This window comes from Phasianus colchicus, chromosome 8 (genome assembly GCF_987193195.1).
Source record: "Phasianus colchicus chromosome 8, bPhaCol1.hap1.1, whole genome shotgun sequence".
NCBI classification, from domain to species: domain Eukaryota; kingdom Metazoa; phylum Chordata; class Aves; order Galliformes; family Phasianidae; genus Phasianus; species Phasianus colchicus.
In genome coordinates, this window is record NC_143443.1 from 6,025,405 (window position 1) to 6,048,764 (window position 23,360).

A 23,360-nucleotide genomic window follows, 5' to 3' on the forward strand; every position below is an offset into this window, starting at 1 on the left:
CTAACATATGCATGCACTAGCATGTTCATATCTGATGGCTCCAAGCTCTCCAAAGCAAAACTGTGTAAACTGTAAGGAAGGATTATAGAGAGCATCTTTCTCATGCTTTACGTGCAAGAGTTGCTGTGGTCACCAGTAAAGTGTGAGCAGTCAGTGTAAAGCTGCTGCTAAAAGCTGTGAGCAAAGAAGTATGTGAGGTCAGTAGGAATAAAAGGAAGTTGCACCTGTAGGATTTGGTAAGCACATCACAGCCCTCCAACAGAGAATTATGCAAATGTGGGCATAAGGGACCTCTGTGGTCCCAAAGGGCTGTGCTCTGTCTGCTTGCTGTGCCTGGCACAGCATCTGGTTTTGCTGACAAGAGTGATGGACCCCTTTCCATGCTGTGGCAGCAAGTGAGGGAACCTGAGACAGCAGCTGTAAGGAAAGCTTTCTGATTGTTCTGCTGCCACTTTAGTGTGCAGCCCAGTGAACAGAAAGGCAAACCCCACTTCAGCATTCCTGTTAGCAGATGAGTTGTGGTAACAGGGAAATTGGTTGAAACTTCATTAGTCACAAGATAGCAACCTCAACTTCCTCAATGAAGCAGAAGCTGCTTCTGAAAACAAAAAGGGGAATGTACATCAGGGCAGCAAAAGGATCCAGGGCTCACAGCCTGTGTTTCCTCTGATTTAACATGGGACTAAGAAAGGATGGGGGGCAATTCCATTTTAGGTTTTATCAGATTTTTGCCTCTCTGCATAGAGACATAGCTAGAAAATTAGTATGCTTTAAATGAAGCTTTGTATACTTGCATACTGACCTGTGCTGCTGCATGCCAGGCTCCATAGTGACACAGGAGGTACCACAGCCATTTTTAGCACTCTGTCATTAACACTGGTATTGCATTCCACTCATGCATCTCTTCCCGCTGTGTAATGCCCCTCTCCCTGCCCAGATGTACTGGCATTGCAGGCACAAGCCCAACAACTGGGCAGCTTCACACCTCAGGAGCCCCATGAGCAGCCCTGGTGTTGGGGTGCATTTGTCCTTCACCAGCCTCATGCTCTCCTGCTTGGGATTGCCTATGCCCTGCTTTCACTTAGTTCCTCAGTACAAGACATCAGCCTAATCCCCTCAGCTCAGTCAAAGAAAACCTTTCTTACTGCTTGCAGAGCTATTAAATGTTGTCCGCACCTGCTATTTTGTCTTCCTTTTGTACATAGAAGATCTGAAATAATTATTTATCCATGTCTGTGAAAGCTGTATGCTCAGGATACATGCTCAGGAGTTCCACAGGTGGCTGCTAAGGGAAGGTCTAGCCCATTTAGGAAAAAAGCTTATGTGCATATACAGCCGCATAAGAAACTCCAGGTAAATGGGTTGAAAGGCTGCCAGGCCCAGCTGCACGCTGTCGCAGAAGAATACTCTTTGTGGTGCAGTGCCACTTAAAAGGAATGGGAAATCCTGAAAGGAGAAGCAAAATATGCAACAAGTCTGACATTCAAATACAAGGAGAGCTCAAGAGCTAAAGAACCAGACTTCAGTTGTGCAGCCAGACACAATACGGATATAGAAGAGGACTGAATCATATTAAAAACAAAAATCCATAAATCCTTCAATATTCAAGACTTAATAAGACTCAAAAGACGCCATTTTGTCTAAGCCTGTGTTTCTTACAGCTCCTGAATAAAGGCCAGTGCTTTAGCCATACCAGCTACGTGTCTGTGAGCTTCTGTTCACTGCAGGGATGGCAGTAAGCTCCCTAAGGTTCCCTGGCCTGGGCAGCTGACCACAGTGCAAGGGGGGGGCCGAGCAGCAAACTGAAGCACAAACCCAGTGCTGGGGTGAGAGCAGAGCCACAGCAACACCCAAGCAGAAATTACACAGGCAAGTCCAGCAGTTTTGTTAACCATCCCATAAAGAAGCTATACCACACAGCTTGGCTGCAATTATTTTAATGGAAAAGACTAATTAATGTTTTACATAAATATCAATTAGTGATAAGTCAGTTGAGTAAGTAAAGGAATACATACCCCCAAGGTTTAAAGGCTCATAATGAACTGATAAGGTAGCACACAACAACTACAAGGAATTACAGGAGGTGGGCTGCACTTCAATCACTTTCATCAAGTTCAACTGCTAATCAAATTAAGCTATTACTGGAGTTAGTCATAGTACATCTCCCCATGCAACAGAGACATGTTCAAAGGACAAAAGTGAGCTTCAGAAGCACCTTTCTGCTTTCAGTAGAAAGCTCCAACTATTGAAGTACAAACGCCTCTAGGTAGCAGTCCATTGATGTTAAGCCCTTTTGGGGTCCAGTTTCAGGTGTGCAGTGTACCCCTCAGCCCAAAAACTGGAACAAATACACAGGTTGTATCAGACAGCAACGTGTGCGCACATACAGAGGTTGGATCTTGTTAAGTTCTACAGCATCCTAAGGAAGTGAAATCATTTTTACTCTTGAGGCAGGCTTCAGCCATAGGGAAAAGGGGAGGCTTTTTAGTCACTAAGTCTGAAGTGAGTAGAAGCTGCAGCAGGAATGATGCAACTTCAGTTTTTCACGCAAACTGACAGGTGTGATCCACATTTCCACCCAACGTTGCTTTCTTTCCTATGAACTCAAAATGTAAAATACCTCCTGAGCTGTATGTCCATGGCTATAGGGAGCAGAATTACTAAACCCCTCACTTTCATACTGATAACAGTAAGAAATTTCACAGCTAAAACATTAAAATTGATCAGATAGTGGGATCTGCAGTTTGCAAAGCCAGTGCTTCCCAATTAAAATAGAAAAAAAAAAAATCCAATCTGAAGAGAAGGAATCTAATTCCCCAAATCTCTGAAGGGCTCAAAAAGTTGCAAACCATGTTACCAACTCTCCTGTCATGCGCCAGGTTCCACAAACTGAGGTATTCAAAATTTAGACTATGCATACTCAGCTGGGAGACACACCAATATAAGACAAGAAAAGAAACCTTTACAATTAGCAACTGCTCAATTAAAAACAATTAATTCCAAGCACAGTCTAAGCTATCTCGCAACCCCAGTAAGCTAGAATCCATCTCGTGTCAAAGCTGTGGCAGCTGAATGTAAATGCAACGTTTTTCTGAAGTGGATGGCAAAAGTGGATGATTCACAGCACCACAGACATTTTGCTTTATGGTTTCAATATACTTCAAGAGAGAGCCCATTGAGGAAGATGCAGGTAATCCCCTAACATACGAATTGACTAACATCTCTATAGTGTCAGATTGCTTATGCTCAGTGGGTTTACATTTCAAAATTAATTATAACAAAAAGACGTATTTTGCACCATAACTCTGTTATATGAATATTTCTTTTTCTGTTATAATTGTAAAAGACAAAGCAGACCCCCAGACACCAAGACAAGAATTCAGCTGGCTGCAGTCACTCAGCTTGATGTGCGTTTCGTCAGCAGGAAGGGGACAACCCCAACGCCTCCAGTTCTTCACATCTAAACAAGTTTAAAACAGGGTTAATCTTTTTGATCTGCGATAAACAGAAAGAAGCACTTTTGGACAAAAGCATTTGTAAGACACTGGGAAAAAAAATCCTACTAAACAATTGCTAGAAGGAGTATCTTGCCTTCTAGGGTTTGATGTGTGCCTGTTAAGAAGAAGGCTTTCCATGAATGTTGAAAACAATTACAGTTATCCCTGGCTCTGGGCAGCCTGGCTTGGTGGTTGGCTACCCTGCACATTGCAGAGGGGCTAGAACTAGATAATCATTGTGGTCCTTTACAACCCAGGCCATTCTATGATTTGATGATTATTTTGACAGTGAGGATAAGCACAATGTCAAGTGTAAATACATTACCAAAACAAGCAAGAAGTCGCCTAGGCATTTAAACATTAATTGCATGTTTCAGTCACATGTTAGTCACATGGTTAGAAGTTAACAAGCTTTCATCAAGTGTCAGTTTAACTGTTTTACTCAAGAATGTAAGCATCTCTTTTCCTGGCTTGGAATCAAGAGAAGGAATAATGGAAAAGCAGAAGACTCAAGCTGCTAAGATGTTATGTGGGCAGGAAATCTCAACACCGTTAAAGGTTACTTTTGGAGAACTCTGAAGATGAAAGCCACTGCCTTTTCTATTTGGTACCTAAGCTACATTTAGGTGCAGATATCCTAACACAGTCAGTGCACCCTACCTGCAGAGTGGTGCGACACAGCCATTTCTCGTTATCTCCATTGAGTTTCATACAGGCAAACAGGTCGCAAACCGTAGGAAGGCCAAACTCCTGGAAAAATCACCACCTTCATTAATGTCAGCTAAACATTCTGATGCATCTTCAAAGTCTGTCAAGTGCTCATAAAGAAAAAAAACCTGTATCCTGAATCTCTAAGATGAAGACTACTTGTATTTAAAAATTAACTCTTGCTGCATGTGAAGCATTGGCCCAGTCTACTGAAATAACTGAGTAGCTATCTCTGAAGACATTAAGAGAGCTAAAAAACCTAAAAACTATCAGCCAATATCATACAGAAGAGTTATGAATTCAGAAAAAAAGATAGGCATAAAGCTGTTAAACTAGAAACTCATCCCATTGGCTTAAAACACAGCAGTAACAAACAGCTATGAATATGCTTACTTGTGCTTTCTTGTGTAGGAGCCATTTATCTTCCACTGGAGGCGGGTTATCATTTTCTAGGTTGTTTGAAGCCAACACCCAACTGCTTACGTTCAAGGGGCGGTGGAATGGAGCCAAGAGGTCCACAAAGGGACTTCTGGAACTACTATTTACTTTCTCTCTGCTTGCCTTTTCATCTGCACTTTCTGCTTTGTGCTCAGACTTGGCTAGCCAGCTTGTCAGAGGCCTTTCAAGCAGTACTTTGAAGGGTTCTGCTATCTCTGCTGAATAATCCACTTTCTCGGCGCTAACAGGTTCCCCTGAGAGCTGCTGTGAAGGGTTAAGCCAGGAACTGACAAGAGACTTGGTCTTCTCATGCTCTAGGTTTGGTACAGCTTTCTGGCTTACCGGAACTCCATTTTTATCCTTCCCTTCTTTCTTCAGAAGCCATTTACACAGAGCCTCTTTTCCACAGTTTTCATCACACACACACTCTGAGAAGCTGCTACACAGCTCATTAGCTTTGCACACATCTTCCATTTTAAAAGGGGCCTGAGGGTGCTGAAGAAGCCAGGCATTTACAGCAGATGTAGTGGGTAACTTCTTTCCATCAAGATGCTCATTCAGGCACTTCAGATTTCCCAGGTTCTCAATTTCCACGCTTTTGATCTGGCTGCCACGACAACTGGTGCATGTTTCAGCTTTGAGGAGCCAATCGTTGCAATTAAATTCTTCCCTAAAAGGTTTAAATTCATACTTCCATTTCTCATCTGAAGCACCACCTCCGTTTTCCATGCCAGGTGTAAGCAGCCAGTCAGAAAGGTCCACCTCCTCTTGCACAAGGGATTCCAATTCCTCCACCTTATTTTCCATGGAAAAGGACGAGTTGGAAGTCAAGGTGGAGTTCTTGTGACCAGGCCCATCTGTCTTCCCAGCAACATCATGCTGTTGATTGCGCAGGAGCCAGTTTTCCAAATCTTTCAAGTTTCCCCAGGCTTTCTCAAAATAGCAGACTTTGGAAGAGCTTAAATCCTAGTAAAGACATTGAAATACAGTTACTGACACTAAAAAGCAATGTTTCAATAACTGTTTGCATAGTCATCGCTTTAAAATTACAGAAGATTTAAATTCCACCACATTCCACCCACAACCACTCTCTCCTTACAAGGTCAGTGCATTCATGGCATACCTGGCTGGGTTCTGACACAGATTTCTGGGTAACCCATTCCTCAAGATTGGTGCTGGGAACATATGGAGCCCGGCAAACATCCACAGGTCTGCTTCCAAGCAACCAGTCAGCAAGCGAGGCGCCCACTGTCCCACACAGTGTTTTCTGCTGATTAAAAAAACATTGTTAGTTATCAAGTTGTCTAATTGCTGAAGCAATCGAAGGTGAACATCAAAATGAACATTCAGTACATGTCAGAATTTCTGAACCAGTATTTATTCTAGTTAGAAAAGCAGATCTTCAGTCATCGGTATGACTTCAAGCCACTGTATCAGCTGTCTTGTGATACAAGACTGTTCAGAGAGCAAAAGACAACAAAGGGAAGTGACAGCTTCTAGAACGTATAATCTAGTCATAACCCCCTAAATTTGACCACACTTCCATCTTTAATTTGCTGTCCTCCAAATCTTCACTGGCTCCATGACATCTTCACTGGCCCAGCATCTTGTTTCCCATGAACTCCTGGATTAAAACAAATTACATAGCTCCCAGTCCTGACCTGACAACATGAAGGACCATTCATTTAAGACATCTGGCTGACAGTCCAATTCCAACTTCACTTCCCTACTATCTTCTTGCACATCTATTCATGGAGCAGCTAGAACACCAGATCACTAATGCTGAGCACAGCAGCTGCTACTGGCCACTCAAATATCTTCACAAACAGAAACCACTCCTCAAGCAGGCTAACACACTATGCTGGAGTTCTCCTTTTACCACTGATACAGCTAAATATCAACAGATGTGAGTACTAATCTTACCTGCTCACAGTTTGTTAGGGCACAATTCTGCCCTGGGAACCAAGGAGAAGTATTCTCTCTCTCTGAGGTTTGCTATAAGAAGAGAGAAAAAATTCAGTTTATATCTCAGTTTTTTTCAGTTTCTAAGAAGAAGAAGCAAAGTGCAGTTACAACTGATCCAATCTTAAAAGCCAACAATTTTCAATATTCAGAACACAATAAAGATTTGCTATAAAAACACTAGTTCCATTCCACTGCCTTTAAGAGAATGATCTCCAATAATATAAAAGATACACTGCTTACATAAGAATCCCAGAATACTTCTACAGCATAGATACCTTCCCACAATGTAAGACTGTCCTTTAGATGCTCACAGTTAACATTAATTTTTCAGTTGCTGGAAAAGAGTAGGAATACAACCAAAGTAACATAATATATAACTAGATCTAAGTTCAGACAAAATCAGAGGTAAGTGCAATAATTAATAAGCCATTGTCTAAATACTAAACAAGTAGAACTGTGTGACTTGTACACAAGAGTTATTCAAGCTCTAACTATATATACACTGACTTTAAGTATTGTGATTCAGTTAAGTCTCAATGCTTACCATTGTTTTAATTGAACCAAATGAGGTAATAGCCTGGCGAAGGTATGACGTGTCAGCCTCAAAATTCAGAACAGAAGACTCCTCTGGTTTAAGAGTGAGACTTTCCAGTCTGAAAGAGTTAAGGTGAGAGTTACAGACTTATTTTTTTAATTGTAATCTTCTACATCTGTCCTGTTTTGGAAACTGACAAGGCAATAATTAACAAAAATGAAAGATTTTTACTGCTCATACAATAAGGAGATGTAAATTCACAAACTAGAGCAAAATAACCAGCAAAACACAAGTTTTTCCTTCTCATTTCAATTGCCATCACCAATTAAAATCGGAAGAAATCTGCATAAATGAGTACACACACTGCTTTTTATAGTCTTGCTTTGTTTGTTTTCTTCCAATCTAAGATGAAGATGAGAGGAATCATATTTCAGAGTGCTTTAAAGACCTTACCCCTATGAACTACTAAAATGAAAAACATGATGACTCAGGTTTATTATTAGTTCCTTCTAGAATCAAAAATGGGGTTAAATTTGTAAGTCAAAACGAATACCAGTTGTGTTAGCTTGCATCGTAATCAATATTTACCTCTCCAGGCAAACTGAAATCTGGTTTGCTAGTTCGTTATTGTAGGAGTGTTCCAGCTGATGAATAAGGCAATTGAACTGTCCCAAGTACTGTGTGGAAAACAAAACACTCGTTATTGTTTGGGCTTCTCAGGTTAAAACTAAGAAAATAACTGCAAAGATGCAGTTCATTTTAAAATCCCAGTGCAAGAAAATGAACGTGCAACCATCTCTTACCCAATAGAGCTGCTGAGCTTGCTGCTGCAACGCCTCCTCCTTCAGCTGCTGAATGAGATCTACCTGCTCAAACAGCCACACCTCACGGCTGCGCAGGCATTCCAGCTGGCGACTGATGTGGCTGTGAATCTTGGCTTTAACCTGCAAGGTAACATTTTCCATTTTTGTTGTAGCTGTCAAACAGTACCAAGGAGCATATGCTGCGCAGATTACAAAATAATATTTCTCAATCAGAAGTGGTATTTTTGTACCAATTTATTCCTCAAGGTCTAAACCACAGTAACCCACAACACCGCCTGAGTCACAAGTCAGTGCAAGTTTCCAAGCTGCCTCTAAAGGATTATCAAATAGCGAGCGGTGTTATTCACAACATCTCTCTACTCAGATACTTCAGCCAAAAGCTTAAAAAAATTCTGCATGCCTAGGCTAGCAGTACAGAACAACTTCACCAAAAGCATGCCTAGGTTACAGGCCGAGATACTTGCCCATCTCTTGGAAAACTTCAGACCATCCTCCCAACAGAAAGTACTCTGGAATGATTTAAACTGTCAGTGAAGTCACATTAGTTATTAATGCATTTTTAAGAAATGAAAAATTACCTCTCGCCAGTTCTCTTTAATCTGCTGCTCGGCTTTGACAATTCCAGAGATAGCTGTTTCCAAGTCCTTCCTCGCCTGAAGGCACTTCGCCAGCGTTTCACTGCTGCAAGAGCTCCTATTTCTGTCTTGTGGCAGACTCATTCTTAGCGTGTTCCTAAAGCACAATAATCAATTCTTAGAAGTTTCCTTAAGGAAAGAGGAAGGGCATCCTATGAAGAACCACCTGCACTACTTCACTATTGAAGTGAAAAACGAAGCCTGAGACTCCACAGCGGCAAAGTCTTCTGAGCCGAAATGAAGCTCTCTCCAGGAGCAACAGCAGACTCTGGAATGCTTCGGCCCACGGAATTTATGCAACCGCAGGAAAAACAACAGATATTTGACAACCGGCTCAACCACAGGAGCTTAGGCAATCCTCCCTGCTGCTCACGTGCCCCTGGCATTTCTGTCTAGCCAGCAAACTCCAGCAGCTGGGAGCTGATCCTAGCAGAGCCACCGGGGAAGGGAAGAACATCCTGCAAATGCCATTCTGTCCTTGTCCTGACACAGCCTGGCTCACCGCAGCTGCTGTTCCTCACCTCGCTAACGCACTCCTCACAACATCCCTTAAATTCTCCCTTAAAATCAACCATCCGTAGAGCCTGCGGCTCCCTGAGACGCTTCCTTTAAATGCAGCTCGACCGTAAGCCCTCCACTTATTTTCTTTTTCCACCCTTGCAAGCACCTTTCAGTTCCCCAGGCAAACCAACCAACCAACGCAGCTGTCTCTCAGCCCTCTCGCCCAGGAGCCATCTTACCACGCGAGCCGAACCACCGCACGCCCGCCAGCTGAGCCCCCCGCCACAGCCGCCCCACAGCCGCCGCCGCTCGAGGCTCCCCTCAAGGCGCGCACAAAGAGCGGCAGACGCCGCCTTCCCGCACGGCGCCGGGCGGCCCTCGCAAAATGGCTGTTCTGCTCCGACAGAAAACACGCAGCCGAGGCGTCGCTGAATTACCGGAAAGGTCTGATGGCTCTTTTTCTCTTCCCTCGGCCCCTTAAATAAACACACGCCGTAAGGACGCCCGTCCCCGCCGCCCGAGCGGGAGGCACCGCAGGGCTGGGCTGGGCAGCGCCGCGCCTTATCGCCACGGACCGGGCGCCTCGGCGAGGGCGTGGGAGCCGCGCTTGGGGAAGAAGGACCGGATGAACCACAGAAATGCCCGTTCGCACCCAAAAATAAACCGACAACGGCACCGGCTCCGCCGACAGAACCCCCGCAGGGCTCCACCCGGAGGTGGAAGGCACCATTTCCATGCAGAAATCGCAAAGCGACGGGGCAAGGCGTTCCGCGCCACAGCTGCCTCCCCGCACCGCGCTCCCTGAGCCGCCATCAGCAGCCGGCGGCACCGCAGGGCGCGCTGCGCACCGAGGAAGCGGCATCCGGCGGTGCCCGCGCGCAGCCCCCACTCACCGTGCGCTCCCAGTGCTGCCGGCGCGGCGCTCTGCGCTCAGCACAGCGGCGCTGCGGCTGCCGGGAGATGAACGGCCGCTCTCGCGAGACCGCCGCCCCGAGCGCCGCCTGGCGGCACGGAGGAACGGCTGCGCCGTCGGGGCGCGCTGGGGTCATAGCGGCACGGAGCGACGGAGGTCGGAAAAGGTCTCTAAGGAGAGCGGGCGGGGGATGACGAAAATGATGAAGGGCGTGGAGCGCCTCGCGTGTGAGGAAAGGCTGAGGGACCTGGGTCTGCGCAGCCTGGAGAATCATAGAATGGCCTGGGTTGAAAAGGACCACAGTGCTCATCCAGTTCCAACCCCCTGCTGTGTGCAGGTCGCCAGCCAGCAGACCAGGCTGCCCAGAGCCACATCGAGCCTGGCCTTGAATGCCTGCAGGGATGGGGCATCCACAGCCTGCTTGGGCAGCCTGCTCCACTGCGTCACCACCACCTGCATGAAAAACTTCCTCGTAATATCCAACCTAAACCTCCCCTGGCTCAGAAGAAGAGCAGGCTGAGAGAATATTCGGTCAGCATTTATAAATATCTAAAGTGCAGGAGGCAATTGGACGAGACCAGACTCCTTTTAGTGGTGCGTCACAGTCTAACACACCTCACAGTGTAATTTACCCCATACAAGGCAGCACATCACTGTTTAAAAGGGAAAGCGACGCTGTCAGCAGTGCAGCACAGGCAGACTCAGCCCGGTGCCCTGACGGGACAGCCGAGCCCTCTCCCAGCCATGCCCTGTACGAGGCAGCAGTGCCAAAGCACAGCCTGCAGTTAAAGCCATCACTGCAGGCGTCAGGGAAATGGCACACTGCCTGCAGGACAGCCGCTATCAGGTTCTCGCTTGGAAACAGGCCATTTTCCCTTCGTCTCCATGACCCTGCAGCTCGCCCTCCCATGCACACACCTCCTCTGACGTCCGCCCTTGGTCCCCTTCCAGACAGGCCATGACCCGGCATTCAGTCCCACAGCTGCTGCCAGCCCTGTCCCTGTCCCCCCCAGCTTGTCCTGCTGGGCCCGGCCAGGCCCAGAACACAGCTGGCGACGCTCCACAGCCTTCGCTTCATGGCCCTACAGCAGATTTCCAAAGCTCTCTGTGCTGGTTTTGCTCACAGTCTTTGCTTTCCATGGTGAACTACCTCAGTGCCAGAGATAAGCCAAATGCTTTGAACTCCCATGCAGACCCTTTCATATACTGTACACAGATGTTCAGATGACCTTTCCCTGCACCTCGTACTGTACTTTTAACTTTCTTTAGTTTAAGAATCTCTCTTGTGCAAACTTTAGCCTATTCTACTTTGCATGAAACGAAGAACAGATTGTACCAAACTCCATACTTGCCTGTCATGTACAGATGTTCCCAGAAAGGTTCTCTGCAGGAAGTCTAACAAAAGGCAGAACTTACTTGGAAGCAACGTGCTGTACTGAGAACCCAATGTCTGTGGTAGGTGTTCAACAGAGAAATGCACAAATCTGTTACTTGTTCTGGTCCAAACCTATCAGTGCAAAACCACAACAACTGAGGTTTTAACCAAGGACATGTCATCTATGAGTAGGACAGACAAAAGGAACAGATTAACTTTTGATAATAGAAGTGCACAATAGGAGTTACTAGAGAAAAGTATTTGTGTATTTTATTTACATACTTCTTCATGTATGCAATGAAAGTATTAGAATGGAATAAGCTCTGCAAAGACGTTTTGGTAAGCGCATGCCCAAGTACTCATCAGTTGTTCATCAGTTCATCAGTACAGCATCTTCTGCATAACACATGCCTGGAAAATGCGTCCCACACATCTCTAAAGCAAAACTGCAGGCATGCCCATTTTAATCCTCACTCAACTTTTTCTGTTTTTTTTTTTTTTCTTCTTTTTTTCCCAATTCGTTTTTCTCTGTCCTGAAACCTGCCAAAGCTTTAGCTGGCAGATGCAGCTCAAAGAGTGAATGCTTTGCATGCACGTGTACTTTTGCAGAAACAGAAAATTCTTTAATGACCATTAATTGCATGTCTTCCCCCTTTCCAAGTGAAAAGCAGGCCTTGTTCAGATATGATGGATACACACTGCAACACACATATGCTTTACAAAGGAGAGGAATTTACAAAGGAGTGTACATTTTGTAGGATACAATAGGCTTGACAATGTCTTCAAGGTAAGCAGGAGTAACCCAAAGCTAGACAAGAATTTGCCAACATGATGAGTTATTTGTCTCTAACTGTTATATTGGCTTCAACAGCAGCCTCTTCCAAGGCAGCACTATTCCTGAAGAACTGCCATAAAGGCTGTGCATACTTGTAATCAACTTGCCAAGGCCAAGAGTGTGGCTTTACTTCATTGCCTGATACAATTCTCTCTGTGCCCTTTGGCTGAAATAAGCAAAGTCACGTCCCAACAGTGATTCACTGATCTCAGACTCAGTGGAGCAATCACAGAATCGTAGGGGCTGGAAGGGACCTCTGGAGATCACCGAGACCAACCCACTGCAAAGCAGGGTCCTTCAGCAGGCTGCACAGGTAGGCATCCAGATGGACCCATATCTCCAAAGGAGACCCCACAACCTCTCTGGACAGCCCATTCCAGTGCTCTGTCACCCTCACCATGAAGAAGTTCCTTTGCATATTGGTGCTAAACTTCCTATGCTCAAGTTTAACCAGAAATTCTATGCAACTTCCTGCATATACTACACAGTCAAATTCTTTTAATAACTGCCTGATACACTTCAGCTGTTAAAAATGCTGCAAATTTAACAAGTCATAATGTTAGTGGAAAAGCTTACCATGCAAGTGTAGGCAGAGCTCACTGTTCACATTTCAGACATCTGTGGTTTCCTGAAGAGCTGGATTTGGGATTGAAAGCCCTCATGCCTCCCACCTTGCAACTGACTGGTTCAGGGGACAGGGCAGGACAGCAGCTTTCTGTTTGGCTGCTTTGAGGCCAGTTCAGATGCAGGCTCAGGGAGAGCAGTCAGACTTGTGTCCAGTTACTGAACACCACATTTTCAGTGGCTTCCAGACATTGTCTCTGAAAAAATGTGCAGTTTCAAAGACTCTGCATCTGGATTAGAAATATAAAAAACAATGAAGAAAGAAACAAATAAAAAGTATTCCTGCACAATGTATTTCTCCATTCATAGCCTTCCGCTTGACATGGGAGAGTTGGAAGGATGGCTGTTATTAATCATCTTCTGCAGAAGACAGACGTGTGGCACAGGGTAGAAGCCTCCAATTTTAATAACCCCACTTGAGAGAAGTCTTTGTGTCCACATAAAGGCATCAAATACCCAGATAATATATAAATACCCATAATAATGAGAAAAATAACAAAATCTTAAATGAGAACCTAAGGAGGAGAAAACCCAAAGTGCCCTGAACAGCCAGACCCAGAAAAGGAAGTGGCTCTCAGTGCAGGCTTGAGGCACAAGGGCTGCTTTATTGGACAACTATGCACTGTTATGGCTCTAGCAATTGCTTTACTTGATGTGAGAAGTGAGTTGTTGAACAACAGCCAGACATCATGCAATCAGAACAGGTCTCTTTGCTTATTTACAACCACTTATCTTTTTTCAAGGTCCTTTCTAAGAAAGCAAATACAGCAGCACAGCACTAAATTAACCATGACTCTCCTAGAGTGAAGTTAAGGCTGAAAAATCATTGAGATTTGGCAAATACAAACTACTGAAAAAAAAAAAAAAAAAGAAATGAGCAATATAAAGCATAAAGCTAATTTGATGTATAGGCTTTTCTAGTCTTGAATTCTCTGAGGCAATAGCATTTGTAGGGTTTTCCAAACAGCACAATCACAAGGCAGCTTTAAAATTCCGTGCGTGCAGGGATTTCAGCCCAGTGCCAGTGTGGGGGGTGAAAAAACCCGAGCACAGCCAGTGCCAGCAGCAGGGCAAGTAAATTACCTGCAACCAGTGGAAAGTGCAAAAAGAGAAGGGACTGACTCTTTCTGCATGTGTCATTACTGAGGGTGATGTGTGTGTGGCAGGGGAAGCCCAATAATGCCCGCTCCTGCTGTCAGGGCAGATCACAGCACCCAAGCCCAGATGGTTCTGCCTGCTCAGCACGCAACAAAAAGCTGCTTGTCAGCTGTTTTGCACCGGAAGGCACAAACAAAAGGGTATTTTTGCAAGGTTCGCTGCACAGGGAGCTGTGAACACATCTCTGCTTTACAGTTACACTTGTAGGAGCAGGAATCAGAAAACAAAGGAGAGAAAGAGCAGTGCCGGGCGGCACGCCATCTGCTGAGCGCCAGGTGGAGCTCAGAGATGTGCTCTGGGAGCAGCAGCCCTGTGCTTTAGATCATGGGAGTCTCTTGACCCAGATTCACTAAATGACACTGCCTTCAGCTGTGTGCAGGACAAATCCCTCCTTTGCTACGCAGCTGAGCCGCATACATGGCACTGTCATTGGAGCAGGTGAGCTGGAGGTGGTTGGCATGAAACAGAGGTTTGGCTGTCATTTCCTCGCTTAGGTTCTCTATGTTTTCTAAGCTTCCTTCTCATGCTGCCTGAGTGGCAGAGACGTAGTATGCTGAAAGGGTGCTAATAAGATAGATGACATCTGTTTAGGTCACACATTAGATAGGATTAATGATTCTAAAGACTTTCAAGCTACAGCTTAGTGCTCTGCGATCTGAACACGTTGGTCCTTGGACATGTGATGGCTCAAGACCAGAGAGTGAGAAGGGTGGAAGCGGACACCCAAGTGACCACCAAAAGGATATACACCCAATTCCATTCTCTGACACAGTCTGCCAGCCACAGCAGACTGGGTGCTTAGTCCTGTGTTGGGACTTCACATAGTTCAGCTGCTTTCCAAGGACCCTTCCTCTGTGCACAGCAGCACTGTTTTTGCGTGCCACAGGGCTGCTGCCCAGCGAAATGGGTATGCTCGTTTCAGCTTGCAGAAGTGAAAAAGCGCATCCCACTTTTATAATGGGCAGAATTTTTGGCTGCAAGTTTCTATTTGAATGAGAAAAGGAACAACGCTGCTGCTAACCCACGCAACTTACCCATCTCTTGCCCTTCACAAACCACACGGCTGTATAGAACTGGCCCCTTCAGAGGGGCAGGAGAGTGGGATCCCACAGACTCCAAGCTCACTTGAAAGCAGCCATGCCCCATCCCTCACCCTACGCACAGCACTTGCAGAATGAGCAGGCCTGGGCTCTACCCAGAAGCTCACAGGTATTAGTCTCCTTATTTGCAGAGGGTCAGCTAGATCTTGTGACCTATTTAAATAACAAGGCTTTGGGAGGGAGCTTGCTGCGTTCATCATTTCAGACTTATCGTTCTGAATAGAGCTAAAAGAAAGCTTAGACACCAAAACTCTTCTCTTGTAGAGTTCTTAGGTCTCCTAAAAGGGGAAGACACAACTGACCAATGCAGCAAGTTATACCTGGTTATTTAACTGGTGTGGTGGGAGTTGATTAGAATGACTAATTTCCATCTCAAATCCACATGCTGCCACCCTCTATCTTGCCAATTAACAGTATTACTTAGTACTAATAGACTGCTTTCATTTTCCAGGGGCTTAAGACGACAAATCAATCACCTCAGCATGTCTGAAAGGAACAGATGGCAATGAAGTATTAACGTTGCAATTTCACAGTTGGAAAAGCCCCCCCAAAGAGGGAGGTAGAAGCGTCCAGAGGGCATCTGGCCCTTCTACTTGTCTGGGGCTGGGATTCCTGTGTCTTGTCTCTGCTCAGGAATTCTGCTCTACTGCAACCTCATCACACACTGCTTTTCCTAAACAAAGCTACACTGTTTGTATTATTCCATTTTTAATAAGGAGTAACATCCTTCCAGAAGGCCTCTTACCTCAGCATGTCTCCAGACAGGTCATTACTGCTTTGGATTTAAAAGACTAAATGTCTATCCAATAATGCAATTAGCCCAGCTTGCCATTATTTCTTAGCAGAGAAGCGATCAGGAAGAAATACATTACCCAGTCTGTACAGTGGAGATGCCTTTTTTCCTCTGAAACATCTGCGGTTACCTCTGAGCACAGAACATGTGATTGCACTTTCCTCCCACTCACACCAGTAGTCTCAGAGGACCACGTGCAACATCATTCCAAGGAGATTTTTGGCTCAGCAGTGCAGCAAGCCATTTCTTAAGCTATGCCTAGAAGTGAAGAGAAGCTTATTCCAGGGCAGGCATTCCTAAAGAAACAGGGAAAAGGAAGGGTGAGATCAGGATTTAGGCTGTAGCAACTGAAAGGTCTCTTCCAGCAGCATGAAGCCAAAGGCAAACTGACACTTTCCAGAGAGAAACATACAAATAAATACAATGAATTTAGAACTAAATGATACGACCTTGACTAAGCAACTCTTTGTTTTTGCTGTTTGACTGAAATTTAGAAGGTTTTTATTTAAAACAGAGAAAATAATCTCGAGAAAATAATACACTCAGATTTTACTCTTTCTTGACAGGCATCCCACTCAGCTATAAATCTATTGCAAATTCTCTTTCTACTTTATGTCAAAGTAAAATGTAATGGATTTGGATTTTCATAAGTTAGAAAGCATTCAAAAACAGAGATATAGTTGTCACGTTTACAGGAGAAACACTTGAAGAGAGGTCTAACATGAAGAATACTTAATGTACACTGACTGTATTTAAATTGGAAAAAATGTAGTGGACCCAAATTCCTCTTAAGAGGCATTCATCACACAGACAAAACATTTTATCCGTATAGTTAACATTCAGATGAGCAGTATTTTTTTTCCCAAATCTCCACTAATAAGTCTCGTATTTTAAAAATTTTCAAAGGCATAGAAAATCCTTAGATACAAACTCTATTTTTGTTACCAACAGCTTTCTTGACAAGTCTTTCAGTTCCAACAGGTTCTGCACTGTGGTATACTGAAGTTTTCAGTGGGATTTTTTTTAAATTGTTCTTTGGGAAAAAGGAAATCTTGAAGCTGCCCATGTGACCAAGGCACTCAGAAGGAACAATCTTAGTTTTAGCTGTACTTTGGTAAAGACACGAAGTCTCACTTCCAGCAGACAGCTGACATCAGAGCAGACAGGGAACACAAGACAGGCAAAGATGAGATGCAAACTGTTCTCTGTGGTTCATGCCACAACAAAACTACCACTGTTCAGGATAGATGCACATAAAAAGAGCTTGATGGAAATTATTTTTAATATAAGAAACCCCAAACCGCTTATGATTTGTAGCGTATAATCATGTGACAGACTAATATGAACAGCTTTTGTTTCAGAAAACAAGCACTCAATAAGTAATTCACATAACGTGAGTCATCTTTGGTAATACTTTACATCTGTGTTAGTAAACATCACATCTGTACGTTCAGATTGTAATTCGTAATAACTACATGAAAGTTGCAGGAGCATCCTCCAACTACACCAGCTTGCAAAGGGATGAGTTCTGGCTAGTAATACTGAAATTACATGGCAGAATTATGTAGCAAAAGTTACAATTATTTGTAATATAGTATTACACTAGTTTCTCATTTTATCTACAGCTCAAGTGGGTTTATAGTCAGCATTAGCATAAATTAACAGCAAAACGAATCCCAAAACTTAGGGAGTAGGGTGGAAAGCTAAGAATTTATATTAAAGCATCATTTTCTAACTTTGTTTCCTAGCCCTAAATCGTGAAAATACTGAAAAATTCAACATTATTTTAAAAAGATGCATCATTTATAAAATAAGTCTAATTCCTTAAAATACGATGTAAAATTAACACAGAAGAATAAGAGTGCTACATTAAATACAGTCAACACAATCTGATGGCATGATGAAGATACAACCATATGTCCTTTGTTACATGGCCCAACTGTGGGCTTTTCCATGCTTTGCTTTTTGATGGCCACTGAACTTTTCCCACTTATCCGTAAGTGGATTGCCCACGTGTTAACACTTGAGAGACAGCATTTATTTACAATTGAGAAAACAAAGAAACAAAAAACCCCAACATGGCTGTGGCTGTCCTAGAGCTATGCTCACTCCATTGCAGTACTCGATCGAGCACAACAGCTCGGATATCTCAGAGAATGCATCATTGTTCTGAACGGTCTTTTCTTCCCCATTTTGTCAGAAGACAGCTCCTTGTTGAGAGGATCCTCCTCATTTTTCCCAGTCTGTTGAACAGGCTCTGTCTGGAATTGTTCTATTTGAATCTCAAGATGTTTTTGAATGGCTAAACCAAGGACTTCTGGATCCACAGATGCCCCATACACTTCCCATGTCATTCCTTCATCATCCCATCTCACTTCCCGTACTGGAGACTTGGGGGCCTCCAAGTCTTGCTCCAGGTTCACCTCTGGGAACACATGTGAGTGGCCTTCTGCTGCAGCCGCTGGGCTTGTTGCAACAGATTTGCATTCCATGGTTGGAAGAGTTTGTACCTCGGCATCTCTGCGTTCAAGAGCCGGTTTCAGTCCCTTGGTTAAATCATTTGCAGAGGTCATAGTCCACATATCTTTAGTTTTCATTGCTACGTCTGTTGTTAGCTGGCTGCTAAGAGCAACATGAACAGTCTGTGTTTCTGGAGAAGCTCTCTCCTGCTGAGCGCAGCGTTGAGCATGTTGTAGTTGTTCTCCAGGAACGCTACAGCACTTCAGGACTCTCTTGGCATCCAGGCCCGACTCACTTACTGAAGACACAAGCTTAGGATAGGTCAGAATGTCTGAAGTGGAAAAGGAATGAAGACAGTCAGGTGCTGCTTGCTCTTTTCCCGACTCGCTAACTGAGCATACCAATCGCGGAACAAGCTGTATAGATGGTATGGGCAAAGAATGGCAATAGGCAGGGACAGTGCCATCTACTTTCATACAAGGGTCCTGCCTTATATTACAGGGCACTGCAGAATTGTTATGAACTGTCATCACCATTGGTGAATATGCAGAGTTTGGAATATTACTGTAAGTCAGACCACCATGAATAATTCCGGTGGCTTGACTGAGCATTGTCCTGTTGGAGAAACCATTTCCAGGCATGTGGGGTCCTAGAACAGCACTGTGAAATCTTCCAGGATCAGTATAAACAGTCGTATTATGTGGAATACCCCCACTGTCAAAGGTGTTTGTGGGTACTTTCTGGTCTACAGGTAGAGCTGGAAGATGAGTCACAAGGTTTTGATAGTGAGTATTTTCATTTATTTCTGATCCATATCTTTCTGCTTGGAAAGACATCCTCACCACTGATGGACCGTGCCTGCTGCTAGAAGAGCTAAGGCTGGAATCAGTAGCACTGGTTTCTATGTGAGAGATGTAGCTCTGCTGTCTGCAACTGCAGGTTAGGTCTGAGTGGCTTCTCTGGAGAGCAGCTCTTGGTTCATCCATTTTACCCATGCTTTGCTGGTGCTTAAAACAGTCTGAAGAAACATTCTCAACAGTACTGCTCTTTACACACATCTTAGTGTCATCCACTTCCCAGGATGCCGGGGACTGTTCAATGATAAGAAAATGGTTTGTAGTCTTAGTTCTGCTCTGTGAATTGTTACTGGGTGACTGACTGTTCATGGTCTGGACCACCGATTCAAGTCCCATCAACCCAGACTGTGAGAAGGACCACCTAGGACTTGGTACACTTCTGGCATCGCTCTCATGTCCCAGGGTTTGGCAGACAGTGCTGCTGTGGCTTTTCTTAAGCTCCTGTTTGTTGCTTTGACATTCCAAACTTGAATGCCCAGCACAAATGAGACTCGAGGAGCTCTTTGACAAGGGGTGACTGTTGACATTCAAGAGACCGTGAGAAGTAGAACTTAGCGTGTCCTTGTGGGAATGAGTGTGGAGCTGGTGGCTGTCAGCTGACATGGCAAAAGGGAGAGATCTGCAAGAAATGGGGGGGGAGAAAAAGAAGCAATTTGAGAAGGTAATATAGAAAAGTTCTCCATGTGTTCTACTTATTAACAACACTCATCTAAACAACCTCAAGTACTATCTCCACAGCATTTAGGAAAGTTCACTCATAAGACCAAGAGACCAAAGAGGTCAAGGCTGCACGCTCAGACCTCTCAGTGAGAAGCTTCTCATGTGATATTTACAGCCTCAAAGAGTCATCTGCCAATGTAACTGATAAAGAGCATGCTTTTTGCTGCATCTGCCAACCAAGAGCTCTGCTTTTGATCCAAACAGACATCACTGCTTACGCTTGTAATTCCATTTTCAATGTTAACTTCGGTAAGCTTGCAACATTGCCATCACTTGAAATTCACCTGCATTGCCTATTTTTCCGTAATGAAATTACACTGAACAAGACAACATTTAAAATACTATTATTTGGAATCACATCTCTGAGAGGTGTCATGCTGAGTGCTTTGCAGTACGGACTTACAATTGGCAGCAATATCGTTTAGCATGAAGATTTGCTCAAATTTGGACAAAACTGCATGCCAAAAAATTCATTCGTGCTTGGTGAGTTAGCAATTAAACTAATTATAGGCTCCAACTGCAGCAAGCCCACTCTGTACAGCACGCAGCCTCTCTGGCCTGTGGGACTCCACTGACTGCTGGCATCCAAGGATAACAACACAAGCATACTTCCTTCTGCAAATGAAATTTCAGACTCCTGGGGCTAAAGGCACTGCCAAGTGCAGCCTCGACATTGCTCTATTTCTAAGAGTTTTTCAGAAGCCCTCACAAAATCACGCTCAACACTTAGAAGAAAAGCACGTGCTGGGAAAGGGACAGGTTTAAAATACTTCCCTCATCTCCTCCTCCAGAATGTTATCTATCCTGCAGCCACTTATACCTATGGGTATAGTCTGCCACAAAGAGTTCAAAGGAGTTAATAGGATTAAACACCAGAGCATAGCAGTCTGCAAGGCGAAGACCTTATATTTAATCTCTTTACAAGTCAACACCTGCAAAGGCTCTCACACACATTGGGATGAAATGATATTTACTAATGGAAATCCTGTCAGAAATATTCAGTCTCAAATGAAAGAGAACCTCAAACAGACATGGTGTAAACGTGCTACGTGGCTGTGGAAGATTTAAAGAGCTCTCTCAGAAAGTTCACAAAGCTCAAATATGTATATATATACACAGATACGAAGATCTCTGTATGCCTTCGTTATGCAACATTTCTGCAGGAATCTGGGTAACCAGAGGTGTTGCAAATTTCAGTTTGATTCATGATCTAAACGAAGAGCAGCGACACATTCACTAGAATGAAACGGACCTGACATCACTGGAAAGAATACCCAGCATGATGTTCAAAATGAAACTTTCAAAAGAGAACACTTTAGGAGGCTTTTTTTTGTCCCACCCATATAGACTCCAACTGCAGCTGAAATCATAACCAAACATGGGACCTTAAAAACCAAAGACCTTAAAGAGAATGGGAAGAAAAAACAAAACAAAAGGCTAAGAAAGAATTCAAAGCTCTGTCCAGAGAAGATGAATCGTCTTTCTTCAGAACAATACACTTCTCTACCATGTTGAAATCCAAAGTCACATTTTCACAAGCAGCTCAAACGCTTCCCCATTTATAAGGCCACCTTTTGCTTCCCCCCTCACTCCCTTGGAGCTATGAGCTCCAACACATTACTACCGGGCAGAGCCTTGAGCCAGATGTGCACCCATGGAGCTCTGTGAGGAGGTGATGGGTGCAGAACAAATGTCTGGTAGGTCTGGCCTTTGCTGACCTCTGCTGCAGCAGAATGTTCCCACTACATTTTGCAATAGCATGAGTGAGCACGCAGCTGTGTCAAACTGCGTCAGCTTGCTGACCCAGATTTTTTTTTCCTCCTTTTGTTAACTGGCTTAGCACTCACTACACCAGATCATCAATCCAGCTGAGCACCCAGCCCCATCAATTGCTAACATCAGCACAGGGAGGAAGCAGAAAAAGACCATGCACTCTACAAAAACAGACCTGTGGCATAAGCTCTGAGCAAAGCAGTGCACACGCAGTGCTTTTCTTCCAAAGACTTCGGCATTGACATACAGTGTCATTCTCACCTTCTCAAACATCCTCCTTTCTACGTGTCCACAGCTGGAACTGACACCCCAGAGTACACAGGAATTTTTGCAAGTACCATATACCTCCCTACAAGAGATGGCACAGCTCTGCATGTACACACACTGGAGATGCTGCAACAGGAGTCTGTGCAGATTGCACCCAGCAGATGAGAAGCAGAAGGAAGCCAACGTGTCTGGGTGCATACATGCACATTTTTATCAGGGAGAAGCTGGGGACAGGAGAGAATCATGTTACACTATTTAGAAAACAAACAAAACAACAAAACAAACTCTCTACTGTAGTTTTATAGCCATGCAGAGCCATTGCATTTTGTAAATTCTACGGGAATCTGCACCTAAATGCACAAATAAGAAAGCATGAACCCTGTTATGAATATACAGAAAAATGTTAGACAAGCAGAGAAAGGATTAGGATAGAAATGGAATTAACATCCACTATTTTTGGCTTAGCTTCAGATAGCTTATGAGGGAATCTAGGCTGCTTTCACTAATTCCACCGAACTACTTTAAAGCAACAAACGTGTATTTTGCTATGACTTATGATTAAAGTTGCGACCTATTTAATGCACTAGTAAATTTAGTCTCAGAGCATTAAATATCACGTATGTTATCTATTGAGATATTAATAACTATCGTTTCAAATACCTCAGCACTTTTATATTGCTTGCACACACTTCCAAGTACAATTTTGACAACAATTGGATATAAAATTGAGTAATTCATTGCTATCACAGCATGTGAAGAGGAAGCTTCCATGTGATATTCAGTACCACCTAAGCCAGTATGATTGTATTCAGCTCCTGTATCATGTATTTGGTAGTGACTGCTTTCTTTCCTGCACTGGCGGGTTTCATAAGAACGTTATAATAAACAAAGCATCCACAAAACAAATCCTGGATTTCAGAACGAGGATACTAACATGGAATATTGGCACGTAGAAGAGAAAATGTTAATAACAAATCTAGCAATGCTTGTATTTCCTCCAATAAGCAAGGCTGATAGTAATACAGCAGCTGAATCCGCTAGCCCTGAAAAGTGGTGGGTTTTTTTATTATTATTTTGAGTGGTGCCTCAAGCAAAAAATCAGCATCATAACTTAATGAATTCTACCACACTGTGATCTTACATAAGTACTCTGTCATCACAAAAACTGAAGTTGTGATGTGGGATGAATTTTCTAACAAGTTAAACAACGCAGAATTTGCAATGAAGAGGAATTTTGCGTAAATTTTAATATTATACACTAGAAAAATATATACAATACCAAGGACTTATTTCTCTACGTTTTCAAAGGTTTATTTTTCATTTACATAACTCTGATGTCCAACCCACAAATCAACAAATCTGTAATAGTGGCTGCACTCTGT

General features: G+C 43.9%; 2 protein-coding genes across 9 annotated transcripts in view; both read right to left on the bottom strand.

Annotated features, from left to right (window-relative positions):
* Window positions 1–1,921: 1,921 nt before the first annotated feature.
* NCOA4 (nuclear receptor coactivator 4) lies at window positions 1,922–10,092 on the bottom strand. Of its 5 annotated transcripts, none has more exons than XM_031602475.2 (10): window positions 9,997–10,092; window positions 8,546–8,699; window positions 7,947–8,087; window positions 7,732–7,820; window positions 7,153–7,261; window positions 6,567–6,638; window positions 5,767–5,913; window positions 4,599–5,609; window positions 4,158–4,247; window positions 1,922–3,460 (listed from the first exon to the last, which is right to left on the bottom strand). In XM_031602475.2, the coding sequence occupies exons 2-10, from the start codon at window positions 8,684–8,686 to the stop codon at window positions 3,455–3,457; spliced, it is 1,806 nt and encodes a 601-aa protein (XP_031458335.2). In that variant the 5' UTR covers window positions 8,687–8,699; window positions 9,997–10,092; the 3' UTR covers window positions 1,922–3,454. The 5 variants fall into 5 exon arrangements, with proteins under 5 accessions (XP_031458335.2, XP_031458332.2, XP_031458336.2 ...); XM_031602472.2 differs by lacking the exon at window positions 9,997–10,092 and adding an exon at window positions 9,541–9,741; XM_031602476.2 differs by lacking the exon at window positions 9,997–10,092 and adding an exon at window positions 9,343–9,469.
* Window positions 10,072–23,360, bottom strand: part of GPRIN2 (G protein regulated inducer of neurite outgrowth 2) — a 35,756-nt gene continuing 22,467 nt past the window's right edge. Inside the window, exons 6-8 of one of the 4 annotated variants that reach the window (XR_016468643.1) lie at window positions 15,981–19,837; window positions 12,803–13,080; window positions 10,072–11,523 (exon numbers count right to left, since the gene is read on the bottom strand). Coding sequence is in view for 1 of the 4 variants with exons in the window: in XM_090144780.1 (XP_090000906.1) it covers window positions 18,007–19,837 (1,831 nt within the window). In the remaining 3 variants the exon portion in view is untranslated. Of the gene's footprint in view, window positions 13,081–13,718; window positions 19,838–23,360 lie in introns of those variants that run through there. The other 3 variants (XR_016468642.1, XR_016468644.1, XM_090144780.1) reach the window with 3 other exon arrangements.